General features: G+C 41.3%; 1 protein-coding gene across 2 annotated transcripts in view; it reads left to right on the top strand.

Annotated features, from left to right (window-relative positions):
• The window catches only part of MDGA2 (MAM domain containing glycosylphosphatidylinositol anchor 2), a 1,055,744-nt gene that overhangs the window by 914,628 nt on the left and 127,397 nt on the right, over nucleotides 1-13,719 (top strand). For both annotated transcript variants that reach the window (XM_082275762.1, XM_082275761.1), the window contains exon 9: nucleotides 9,300-9,569. In XM_082275762.1, the coding sequence (XP_082131888.1) occupies nucleotides 9,300-9,569 (270 nt within the window). The remainder of the gene's footprint in view (nucleotides 1-9,299; nucleotides 9,570-13,719) is intronic.

The following is a 13,719-nucleotide window of genomic DNA, read 5'->3' as shown; positions in this document are numbered from 1 at the left end:
GCAGGACACAATAGCGCTGTAGGAGGCATTACCCCTGCAAAACTAGAGGGCCACCGGTTGAGCACCCATGTATTAGACCAACTATTAAATCACTACTTTCAACTTCTGATATCCAAGGTTAAAGAACTTCTAAGTGTTCCTGGATATGGCACCCTTTGACTTTGTCTCATAAAAGGATTCCTCACCATCTGATCTAACTATAGTTTGATTGGGAATCATATACTTATGGCACTTTGTGATTTCTGGGCTTATGGCCAGTCTGGTTGGCCAGTCTAGGAGAACTGATTGGTTGGACTTGCATTTTGCAACCAGTGGTTATTTCCCCAAGATACGACAGGTCATGTAAACAACTTCTAATAAAAACATGAAGCTGGATCCTCTGATAGCGGCCAATTTCCAAGCATGAATAGGTTTATTGATCCTGAAACGCAATTAATTAAATAATCTATTATGGACAGGAATAAATTTAACAACAAAAGCTTTCCAGTGTTTTCTATATCAAGTTACTGTAGTGAGGCTAGAATCAGATTTTCTTTAATAACGGTTATTACTATGGTTACATAAAAGAAGGTAGTGCAGCAATAATAGCATGCTGTACAAATCCCATCTACCTTTAGAAAAAAGCAAATTAGGCAAAATCGCAAATAATGCAATAATCAGCAGTCAATAACCTACAGCACATAAAAACATAACTAGTCACTATTATCCTACAAGCTGAAGAAGACAATTTGAAGCAGAATACGTTATTATGTGCTGCTCTATTAAAACTAGCTGTTGCGTTTTCATAAAAGTAATTTATTTTTCAATATGCCTTTATCAAGATGATTATGGTGTTGTTTGACCTGTTATGTGATTTGACCTAGTTTGCTAGGTCAAATCACATGTCTGGCTTCAAACAATTTGTGTGTCTGGAGGTATTTAAATAGATTCTATCACCAATTAAAGCATAGCTGTTGGACAGAATGGGAAAAATGTTTGAGCAGCTGTCCGGTTTTTATTGCAATCTGGGCTTGCATGATTATTATTACACTTCTTTTTTTATAGCGATGACAATTTACATAGCACTTCACCTAGTGTACATTCACATCATTCCCTGCCCTCAAAGAGCTAACGATCTAAGGTCCTTATCTCACATACATACATGCACACACATACTAGGGCCAATTTAGACAGGAGCCAAATATCCTACTAGCATGATCTAGAGCCAGAGAAAACCAACATGAACCCAGTTTGACCATTCTTCCAGAAGCACACCCAATATATTCATTGCTACTTTTTGTAAATGTTCACTATGTGACCTACTAGGAGCCATACAGCTTTCTTGCAAAAGTTCTCCCAGACAGAACACATACAGTATGTGGGCAACAAAGCGAAGGAGGGGTGGGGAACCAGTTAGTGTAAGATTGGGAGGGATGTGTTTGGGGAATTTTTTAACCACTTGACTTATGGAAGACACACCCTCTTAATGACCAGGCCAATTTTTGTGAAATGGCAGTGCCTTATTTTAACTGCCCCCCCCCCCCCGCCCAAACTCCTAATTATTCTTTTACTATCATATTTCTTTTATTTAAGAAAAAGGATATAGGGATGCTGGCTAGAAATGAAAGGTTGCTGCACTTAGATCCCTGAATACGAGAAATAAAACGTGTTGAAAAAATATATACTAATGCGCTACTTAGTGAAAAAACACAAATAAAATGTGTATAATATCTCTCTTAGGCCCCTTTCACACGGGCGTTCCGTATGCCGGTATATCACCCCATCCGTTTGCGGGTGATATACGAACATAATGCATGTCAATGGGATTGCGGATGTCAGCGTATGACCATCCGCTGACATCCGATTTGCGTCCTTTCAGTTCTGTTCCGTTTTTTGGAACGGAAAAGAGCCCTATTTTTTTTTCCTTTTAAAAAACGGAAAGGACGCAAAATAGGATGTCAGCGGTGTCATCCACTGACATCCGCAATCACATAGACATACATTATGTCCATATATCATCCGCAGACAGATGGGAGGATATGCGGACATACGGTATGGATGACACAAATGTCATCCGTGTCCATGAAAAAAAAAGTGCCGGAGCAGATCGCAATACGGTCCGCTCCGTGTGAAAGGAGCCTTAGTGAAAGGAGTAATCCGAAACCATGGATAACATGAAAGTGAGTCAAAGTATCAATGTATAAAAATATGTAGCAAAAATTGCATTGACATAATCAGATACAAATAAAACAAGTGAAAAAGGAATTGCAACGTTGGGAATATGATAATCCACTACACCAATTCGGTATTGAAAGTGAACTCCCGATACACATATGGGATCCATCAATCGGAACCTGTGTTTGAATGCAGCAGGCTCACTGGATATGTGGGTGTCATCTCGTAGAGAGAGAGAAAGGAGGAACTGATAGTGCATTATCTTCAAACAAACGAGTTTATTAAGAATGAATTGCACTTACATCCGACAGATAAATATGGGACATCAAAAGTATCGATGTGCAGAGTAACGAGCACGACTACTCTGTCCGACGCATTTCCCCTTCTAAAGACGTCAACTGGGAGCACGTTATATTTCTTTTATTGCATTGCATTGTTTACAAAATGGTTTGTAGTCAAACATTAGAGATAAAATTCATGATATTGCATGTATTTGTCATATCTTTGTAGGAAAGCATCATTAGAGTCTCTGTTTACTTTACATATGCAGATATAGCCGAATTTATTATACAAGTGTTGACCGCCGTTCGTAGGGGCATGTATTTTTTTTCTCTAGAATATAAAGTTGCCTTAGGTTTTCCATTGTGCTTTTAGCTGCATCTTCAGTAATAGGACAGAGCTGAGCATCATGGACTTTTTATAACCTTGTTATATTACTACTTCTTTCTAACTTTTATTTCCCTTAAAGAAATGAAAGGACAGTAATTTTTCCACTGGCTACCTAAACACTTCCACTGTGCAATACTTTGCTAAGAACAGATAATATGGTTGTAAAAGGAATTGGATATTATACATCCCTAACATAGCAGGGTTCTTTACAAACATTCTGTTTATTTCATGGTCCTTTTTATGTCCAAATTTTGCTTTTCCCAATGCCGTAATTCTTTGCCTTCCCATTTCTCAGCTGTCATTGTATACGGCACACAAAGCATTCCAGTGCCAGATTGCATTGTGTTATTTTTTTTTTTTTTTTATCGGGGGTCTGTCCAACCTTTGTGGATGGAAAAACCATTCAGTAATGCATTATTGCCAGTACCAAGCCCGCACAAACTTGTAGACTTTATGCCTCTTCAGATGCATTAACCTGCGTCTGAACTTTAAAGCTTACTTTCTTTTTTTTTTTGGCCTGGAAAAGAAGATAAAGAAAGTCATTTTCGAATAGTCTGGATGGCCTCTCCTGTCTTCCTAGAGGAGAGTACAATGCCAAGCAGAGATTAATGACCTGCAAAGTGTAAGCTTTTTAAATTAATGTTACTTATTACAACCATGGCTTCCAGACAAAAGAAAAGTCATCAGCTGGTACACTACCACCCACTAATTGATTTGAGAAGTTTCATTTAGAAGTATAAGCACTTCTTGGTGTTCTCTGAAAGTATTTGAGCAAGTCTGTGACAAGTGTGGCGAGGAGTTAAGCCCCAGAGCTTCTGTTGGCTGTTACAAGGGAATTGCAATGTATTGTCTAGGAATCAATCAAGGTAGTGTTGGGCGCACGTTGGAAAACCTCCAGACATATCACAAATAAAACTGCATACACTTACCTATACAGTCCAGCCATCAATTAAAGTAACAAAACAAACTGACATAATATACTCAAAAGCTTTATTTGATATTCAATGTTATTATTCAAAACTAGCTTTGAAACGGTACATATACTTTATTAAAATGGCACTTCGAAAGGAAAAGTTCCACTCGTCTGCCTACTCCCCCCTCCTTTTTCAATCGTATTTTATTAAAGTTTTCGAATGTAGAAAAAAAAAACAGATCTTAAGTTTACAATAAACAAAGAAGTTCCATTATAAAAAAACAATTACTTACATTCAAGATATGATGGATGTCTAGTGATTACTAAGAGTATACGTTACCAAAATACTGTAAAAAAAAAAGAAGAAATGTTTGCTCTAATACTTAGATCAGAAAATCAAATTAAAAATTGGATAGTCATATTCTACAATTGTGTTGGGGGACACATCTATGTGTTTATTTTCATATTGTAATTGTTTATCGAAACTTCAGTGTAAAAGGAAAAAGAGAAAATAAATAAATACATTTAATAAAATAAAATAAAAGAGGTGGGAAGAAAGAAAGAAAAAAACCTCATCGCCCCCCCGCCCCAGTAATCCAAGCGGATGTTTGCCCCCCCCCCCTTCCTCTACAGCCTTCTGGAACATGTCACAGGTCCAAGAAGCCTGTAGGACCATTCACAAAGCACAGCGTGGTTTGCGCATGCACAGTGGTAAGCCAGCTGTGAAGCCACAAGCAGTCATAGCCGACTTCCTAGAGTAAACATGCCAGCGCAAGGACAGATGAAAAGCTGGCTCGGGTGAGGACTGGACAGGTAAGTTTCCCATTAGGCCCCTTTCACACATGCTGTCCATTTGTACATTTTTCATCCATCCGTTGATGGATGAAAAATGGACATCAATACATTCCTATGGAAAAACAGATGACAATGTTCTGATGTCATGATCATCCGTTTTCATCCACTTCCATCAATATCCGTTCTCCGGACGAAAGCCCTATTTTTCTTCCGGTAATAAAAAAACGGATGGGACACAAAACGGATGTAAACTGACAAACGGTTTGTTTTTCATATGTTTTTGCATTGGTAGTGGATGTAAAAAAAACGGATGAAAAACGGATGTAAAAAGGACGAAAAACGGATGAAAACTGATGAATACTTGATCCATTTTGACATGACTGAACTGATGAAAGGGGCCTTAATCAAAGTCAGCAGCTACAGTATTTGTATTGTTTACTGTTACTACCAGTGGGTCAGTATATTAGCCAAAGTAGTATTTAGTATTGCTGCAGGTGAATTTACTGCTTTGGAATCACTATGGTCACTGCTGAATTTTAGCTTCCATGCCTATGATTTATTGCTCAGATATGGCTTGAGCTAATGAGTAATGGGGAACCAAGCTGGAGGGGTTTAAAATGTAGGGTATATTGAAAAGTAGGTGGTCGGTTTCCAACCCCCTCCCTGATTGGTCAGGCAGATGGGGTGGAGCTGGAGAGTATGGTTGCTGGGTAGGAGTGGTTTTGGCTCACTCTCAAATGAGAAATCGTTGGAAGAACGTCCCTTCCTCCCGCCCTTAAAGCGGAGTTCCGGCACAGATGTCATTTTTTGATGAACATACCCCCGGGACAGTCAGGGCTAGCACATTCCACAATGGCTAGCCTCTGATCTGTCCCGGTTCGCACTTACCTTTTAGAAGAAATACTTACTTAGAAAATTTCTTCCACAGCGTTTCCATCTCTCTTGTGGGCAGCTGAAGCCGGCGCGGTCCTCTTCTGCGTCTTCTTCCGCGTCTTCTTCTCCCAGAATGCGCCGCACCGGCCCCTCTCGTCACTTCCGGCGCGGCGCCGCATTCCTAAACAGCTTCTGGGCATGCCCAGAAGCTGTTTATCAGGGGAATGCGGCGTCGCCCGGAAGTGACGAGCGGGGCCGGTGAGGCGCATTGATTCCTGGGAGCGATGACGTTTAGCTCCCAGCAATCATCGCAGCGCAGGAAGTGACGGGGTGAGCCGCGGCTCCAAGGGAGGAAGCAGTCAGAGGTGAGTATTTACGATCTTCAATAAAAAGGTGAGTAAACAAAAAAAATAAAAATAACTATCCAATTCCTTTTCAGGTCAGGTCTACCTAGCGGAGGGGCACAAAAAAAAAATTGTTTTTGTGCCCGGAACTCCGCTTTAAGGTTTTGAGGAACTCCAATTTATTGTATTCTTGTATGCGATGGCAGTTTGGAGTCCTTGATAGGGGTCTAAAAACTGGTCTTATTTGAAAACCAGTGGGAACCCAGGTATGGCGTTCTCTATTTGAGTAAGGTTCAAACAGGTGTCTGTCTGAGGTCAGCTGGGTTAGTCCTCGAGACAGTGTTTAGCGACTGGGGGCGTAAATCTGCTAAATGATGCCACAGATATAAAGTTTGTAGTAATATGGTACCGTCAAGGACCTACAACCAAGTTTACCTGGATTATTTATGTTGTGTAAAGCTTATTGTTTAATAAAAGGTTGTGTCGGCCATTTAACTTCATTTACGAGTAGTGTGGTTATTGTTAAAGGGGGAGGTTACAGGAGTGCTGGTCAGAGAGGGGAGATTTCCCTTCACTTCCTGTCACGTAGCTAACACAGGAAGTGAGAGGGAATCCCTCCAAAGTGAGGACAGAGCCAGTGTTCCCGTTGGAATATTTCCATTCTATTGCTGTTAATCCAAAATTTGGGATTTTTTTTACTTTAGCTTTCAATAATGGTAAACAGGTCAAATAGAGAGGGTGAATCTCCCTAACGGGGGCACAGACAGCAATAAAACCTGACAGATGTTCTAATTCTTCTCTTTTCAAAACAAATAAAAAAAGTTTTGCCTTTAGTGATACTTTTAATGTTTTTTTTCACCTTATGTGAACTTTTGCACTGTGAGGAGAAACTAAGCATCTTGTATGCCTAGATGTGCACATACTTGTCTGCCTATTTGCACATTATATGCAATGTGCCCGCACATAGTTTTATTCTATTGGCACTATTTTTAGTGATATTTATAATTATTATTTCCATCTGTACATTAGTAAAATTTCTAGTGCTAAGCACTTGATAATCTGTTTTTATTGTCATTTGTTTTTTTGTTATTTTTATAGCAGTTAGTCATTGATTTAGCACCAAAAGCACTTTTTATTTTTAGTATGGATTTTTAATATTTGCACATTAGATACTGTATATTTATAGCACTAAGTGCTGTGTCACACAGATTCATTACAGTATATCAAAAATGTCCTTTGTTCTTTGCTGCAGATAAAGATATTAATAAAAATTGTAAAAATCTTGGCATCAGCTGTCAAGTTTATTTCAACATGTTTAGCATTTTATTTTAGCATGGTCATCTCATATACTGTATATACTTAGAACAGTGGTCTCCAAACTGCAGCTCGGGGGGCCAGATGGGGCCTTTTGCTTGCTTTTATCCAGCCCTTGGGGAGCTGTTTCATCCACTGATATCAACAGTGGGGCATAATTCCCCCCACTGACACCAACGATGGGGCACAATTACGCCCAATGTCACCCACTATCAGAACACATGTATCAGCACTGTAGCCAGTTGCTGCTTGCACTGATCAAGGCAAAAGTTTCCAACAAGATACTCCAAGAACAATTTCCCAAATCCCCAGACATTTGCTGGAGGTGTTGGAAGGCTAAGGTTTGATTCTACATATATTCCGGTCGTGCCCCCTACTGAGACGCTACTGGGTAGAGGTTAGTAGCGTCTCTCAAAAATGTTCAGACTTCCTTTTCTTAGAGAGTGTAAAGTCAGATCAAAGTCGCAATCAAAATTGTGTGACTTTGAAGTCGTACTAGTGAGACTAGTGGGTAGGGGGGATAGGGTTTTTGCCGACACATAATGCTTATGCATTTTAGTGGTGGGGGGCACCTTTTGGCTACTTTTCCCTGGGAGCTAGATGACCTTGTCCTGGCACTGGAAGGACCCCAATTCCCTTGGCACCCTCCTATGGCTACATAAAGTTGATGATATAAGGAGGATCTCATCCACTCCTTGCAGAACAAATGTGACACCGACAAGAAAATCTGGTTTTATTGGAATACTTTTGTTTTTTTGGAGGAAAATGTAACACTTCTAGCTAGTGGCCACCGACTATCTGACCCCCTGCCTTTTCTATGTTCCCAGGAGATGGGACACCTTCTTTCCCCTGCTATGGCCAGCCAGAACATTTTTCCATAGAATTTTTATACATGAGGCCCAGAATGTGTGTGCGTCTCTCTTTGATTGTGGTAATGATTTTATATTGAGAGTACCATGGAAGCAGGGAGTAATGTGAATGCCTTAAGTACTCTGTATGGCGATGTTTAAGAGAGATAAAGTGGAATCATTTCATGGTGTATTTTTAGGTAGAAACTAATGCTAAGGCATAGTAAATATGAAAAATGTAATGCCTTGGATCAATAAACAGTGCAAGAAGCAAAGCACTAAGGACAGAGTATACAGAACAACCCATCAGAGTTCACATCACTAAATCTAATACAGTAACATAATGGATTGTGACTGGTTGCTATACGTTCTGTGCTTTGTTTTTAATGGCTTACATGGTACTATAACAATATTTGGTTGCTGCTACATTACTATTACATATAAATCCGCAGATTACAAAAAAAAGAAAAAGACTTTTGTCAAGTCCAAGAGGTCACTGCTGAATTTCAGCTTCCAAACCTATGATTTATTGCTCAGACATGACTGGAGCTAATGAGTAATGAATTAAGCATAAAGCTGACTGGGTGGGAGGGTAACCAAGCTAGAGGGGTTTAAAAAGTAGGTGAATTTAAAAGTAGGTGGTCAGTTTCCGGCCCCTCCCTGATTGGTTAGTCAGACGGGGTAATGGGGAGGAGCTAGAGTATAGTTGCTGGGAAGAACGTCCCTCCCTCCCCCCTTAAGGTTTTGAGGAACTCTAATTTATTGTATTCTTATGTATGCAATGGCAGTTTGGGGTCCTTGACATGGGTCTTAAAACTGGTCTTATTTGGAAAAACAGTGGGAACCCCTCCGAGGTATGATGTGCTCTATTTGAGTAAGGTTCAAACAGGTGGGTGTCATGCTTTATTTGAGTAAGGTTCAAACAGGTGTCTGTCTGAGGTCAGCTGGGTTAGTCCTCGAGACAGTGTTTAGTGACTGGGGGCGTAAATCTGCTAAATGGTGCCACAGATACAAAGTTTGTAGTAATATGGTACCGTCAAGGACCTGCAACCAAGTTTACCTGGATTATTTATGTTGTGTAAAGCTTATTGTTTAATAAAAGGTTGTGTCGGCCATTTAACTTCACATACGAGTAGTATGGTTATTGCTAAAGGGGGAGGTTACAGGAGGGTGGAGTTTGGGGAGTGTGGTTGGAAGTTTAGCTTAACAAGCCGAGCCCTGTACTTCCCTAGTCAAGCAGTCAGCCTAGAACAGATGCTCCTCATGCAGAATGGTTTAAATAGCTGGGATCAGAAGAATATCTTGAAGTTTCATATATTTATTTATTTATTTGGAATTTTATGGCTTTATAGACAGACCTTCTAACGTGCCTTTTATTTTATTTTCCAGACCCACCTGCTGTAGAGCCCACCTTCCAGGAAATAAGGAAAGGCCTTGGGGCCCGCGTCACCATGAACTGCAGAGTATTGCGGGCGTATCCAAACAAAGTTCTCATGTATGAATGGAGACTGGGGAACAAGGTGCTAGACAAGGGACAGTTTGACTCTCAAGATTACACAGAGCTGACTGTCACTATTCATGCCAAGGAGCATTACGGCACATACAACTGTAGTATACTCAACGAAGCTGGATCAGGACAATGCATTTTCCTTGTAACAGGTAGGAATTCACAGATAATGTTTTTCCATTTTGTCTGGACCAATGCTATCATAAGGGGAGTTGACAGGGATCTGAGCACTATTAACTGCTGACCAGATAGCCTTGGTCCATTTGCAGCTTGCATGTATAATGCTTGATGCAAGCAACCCCTCTTCCTCCCAGGAGCTACCTTTAAACAATATTGGGGCTTCTCTGAACATCAAACATGTAGGATCCAGAATATACAGTACTCCTGCACCAATGATAAAATATTCTTCTTGAAGCTCTACTGACTTCCATCATTCAGTCATGTGCAAATAAATATTCAGATTTTTTTTCTTGCCCTTGATTGGGTATTCTTTGCAAAATGAAATTCCACCACATATAATAAGCTCTTGGGGGAAATACCTTGCAAATTGCATAGTCATGTGTTGATCTAACAGTGATGTCCACAGCTCACTTAAAGTGTCTTACATACATAAGTGTGGCATAGTTTGTGCTGTATTACTTATATAGAATTACTATTATTGATATACACAGATCAGGTAAATCATTATGACCACTCACAGGTGAAGTGAATATTAGGCATAGGTGGGCCCAGCCTATTGCATTAGGGTGTGCACCCCAAGGCTCAAACATGCATGTGTAAAGCACCTAAAACTGGCACATAAGTATCCAAACTAGACCATGGAGCAATATAAGCAGGTGGCCTGGTCTTGGTATTCAAGAATGGTTTGAGGAACACAACAATAAGTTTGAGGTGTTGACTTGGCCTCTAAATTCTTTGAATCTAAATCCGTTTGAGCCTCTGTGGGATACACTGGAAATACAAGTCTGATGCATGGAGGCCCCACCTCACACCTTACAGGACTCAAAGGCTCTGTTACTGATGGCTTGGAGCCAGATACCACAGCATACCTTCAAAGGTCTAATGGAGTCCATGCCTCAACAGATTATGGTGGGTGGTCATAATGTTATAGCTGATCAGTATATATTTATTTACACCATTAGATGTTCCAAACAATGGTATAGTCTACACATACTGTACATAAAGTTTTTTTTTTTACAGTTACACAGTAAAACACATGGAAACAACATTGTTTAGAAGTAGAGATCCGACATTTGAAGCTCACAGTCTAAAAAAATAAGAGTTAGAGGCAACATTTAAAGAAGTTTTTATTTATAAAAAAAATATTTATTTTCCAATGCAATGCTTGTTTTTGTCTAGGGGATTGCTGAGCCGAGATATGCTTACTTAATCCTGGAATCCTCCTAGTGCAACACTGGTCCCCATCGCTCCTGCCCCCCCTGCATGATAGTGGTCTTGTAAATGGACTATTTCTGATGTCATCATGCCCATAGATTGGCTCTGGACATGAGGATGGCAGTAACAGTCCACTGCTGGACATGAGGGAAAGGCTGTTTTACGGAGGATCGAAGAATGGGTAAGTATAGCCTTTCTCTAGACAAAATAAGCATTCAACCCATGCATAATGGAGTTCTTCTTTAAGTAAATGAGTGAACAATGAGATATAAAAGAACTGAATGTGCCTAGTGAAATAGTGAAGCAGTTAGGCCAGGTAATGCACTTGTCAGAAGAAGTGGGTTTTAAGTGCATTTGAAAGGTTGAGAGTGCCAAATAGCAAGATAGTGTGACGTGGCAACTCGATGGTGAATAGGTAATTTACAGAAAGTGAGTTGTGCTTGAGACAATTACTGGAAATCAGCATGAAGATGTACGATGGAGCAGCCTTGTTGGGAGGCTTGCAAGTTAGAGCTAGAGCTTTGAGTTGTATTTTGTGTGTATTTGGTAGTTAATGCAGCAGCATTTTACAAGCAAAGGGAAAATCGGATGACCAACATAATTATGGGTTGGTACTATAATTATTACTGATAGACCACTGGAGTAAGTTACAAAAAATGCTGGGATAAGATGTGATGCCGTACTATTTCACCTGTTATTGATCAGGAAGAAACAGATGCAGGAAATGATCAATTGGAGATGGCAGTAGGTGATTAGTGTTACAGACCCGAGGTCTCATGGATCAGTGTCCGTACTGAAAATTGTCATTACTTTCTTAAAGCTGCCAATTCAATTAAAACCTGACATTTGAAAATGACAGCTAGAGTCTGAAAGATTTCATCTGATTGGTGGCTGCAAGAACAGAACACCTCTGTAGACATTACAGATTGATATGCAAGGCTATAGTTTTATTGTGTGAAGCTGGCCATAGATGGATCAACATTTGGGCAGTTCAGCAGGGACCAGACAAAATGTGATCAGTGTGTGGCCATCTGTGCTTAAGAGAACTCAATTGAAGGGACATGCTGATGAACTTTTGTCATTCAATGATTGTCTGGAGTCCCAAATCAGTGAGTTCTGACAATGGTGGGTCCTGCTGCTGGAATAAAATGTTTAGGCAGGATGAATTCCTCCATCCACTTGCCTGTGTCTGTGACCGACTTCAGAGTCAAAGAGCGACATATTTAATAACCACTTGCCGACTGCGCTGTAGCTGAATGACGGCTACAACCTGGTCGACCGGTTCTGGGATTCCGTTATATGATGGCCTCCCATGATCGCACTTGCTGCCGAACACTGAGGTAGAGAGCTAATCAGCGGCTCTTTACCATGTGATCAGCAGTGTCCAATCACAGCTGATCACAATGGCAACAGAAGCCGGTTACAGGCTCTCTTCACCGTTCCTTCTCACACTGTCAGTGTGTGAAGGAGAGGAGATAAGAGACGATAATTGGCTTCTGCAGAAGTGCTGCCAACCTGTGTCCACCACTGCTGCCAATCAGTGCCTACCAGTGCCTCCACATCAATGTCTTCTATCAGTGCCACCTACCAGTGCCCATCAGTGCCCATCAGTGCTACTTATCAGTACAGCCTCATCAGTGCCTCTTCATCAGTGCCCACCAGTCCAGCCTATCAAAGCCCATCAATGGCCAGCATTGCTGTTTTATCAGTGCCCATCAGTGCTGCCTATAAGTGCCCATTAGTGCCGCCTATCAGTGCCCATCAGTGAAGGAGGAAAAATTACCTGTGGTATTGCTACTTTAATAATATAATAAAGTTTTGGGAAATAGACGTATGAGTGCTGTCAGCATTGCTGCAGAGCTTGAAGGGATGGGGGGGGGGGGGGTCAGCCTGTCAGTGCTCAGACCATACGCCGCACACTGCATCAAATTGGTCTGCATGGCTGTCGTCCCAGAAGGAAGCCTCTTCTAAAGATGATGCCCAAGAAAGCCCACAAACCATCTGATTGTTTTTAGCAAACTAAGGACATTGATTACTGGAACCGTGTCCTGTGGTCTAATGAGACCAAGATAAATCTATTTGGTTCAGATGGTGTCAAGCGTGTGTGGCGGAAACCAGGAGTACAAAGACAAGTGTGTCTTGCCTACAGTCAAGCATTGTGGTGGGAGTGTCATAGTCTGGGGCTGCATCAGTGATGCCGGCACTGGCGAGCTACAGTTCATGGAGGGAACCATGAATGGCAACATGTACTGTGACATACTGAAGCAGAGCATGATCCCCTCCCTTCGGAGACTGAGCCACAGGGCAGTATTCCAACATAACGACCCCAATACACCTCCAAGAGGAACACTGCCTTACTAAAGAAGCTGAGGGTAAAGGTGATGGACTGGCCAAGCATGTCTCCAGACCTAAACCCTATTGAGCATCTGTGGGGCATCCTCAAATGGAAGGTGGAGGAGTGCAAGGTCTCTGACATCCACCAGCTCCGTGATGTCGTTATAGAAGAGTGGAAGTGGACTCCAGTGGCAACCTGTGAAGCTCTGGTGAACTCCATGCCCAAGAGGGTTAAGGCAGTGCTGGAAAATAATGGTGGCCACACAAAATATTGACACTTTGGGCCCAATTCATAATTTTCTCTTAGGGGTGTCCTCACTTTTGTTGCCAGCTGTTTAGACATGAATGGCTGTGTGTTGAGTTATTTTGAGGGGACAGCAAATTTACACTGAGGCGACACGACTTCAGGGGGCGACCTGTGAAGTTGCATGCACCGCGACTTGCAGGGACTTCACATAATGGAAGTCTATGCAAGTCGCTCTGAGCTCGCCCCACATAGTACAGGACCCTTTTTCTAAGTCGGAGCGACTTGTGTCGCTCCTATTATAACGGGTCCTGTACTACTCAATGGAC

This window comes from Pelophylax lessonae, assembly GCF_965119305.1.
Source record: "Pelophylax lessonae genome assembly, chromosome: 13".
Taxonomy (NCBI): domain Eukaryota; kingdom Metazoa; phylum Chordata; class Amphibia; order Anura; family Ranidae; genus Pelophylax; species Pelophylax lessonae.
The sequence above is the reverse complement of the archived record's forward strand: the minus strand, read 5'-3'. Positions and strand labels throughout refer to the sequence as shown.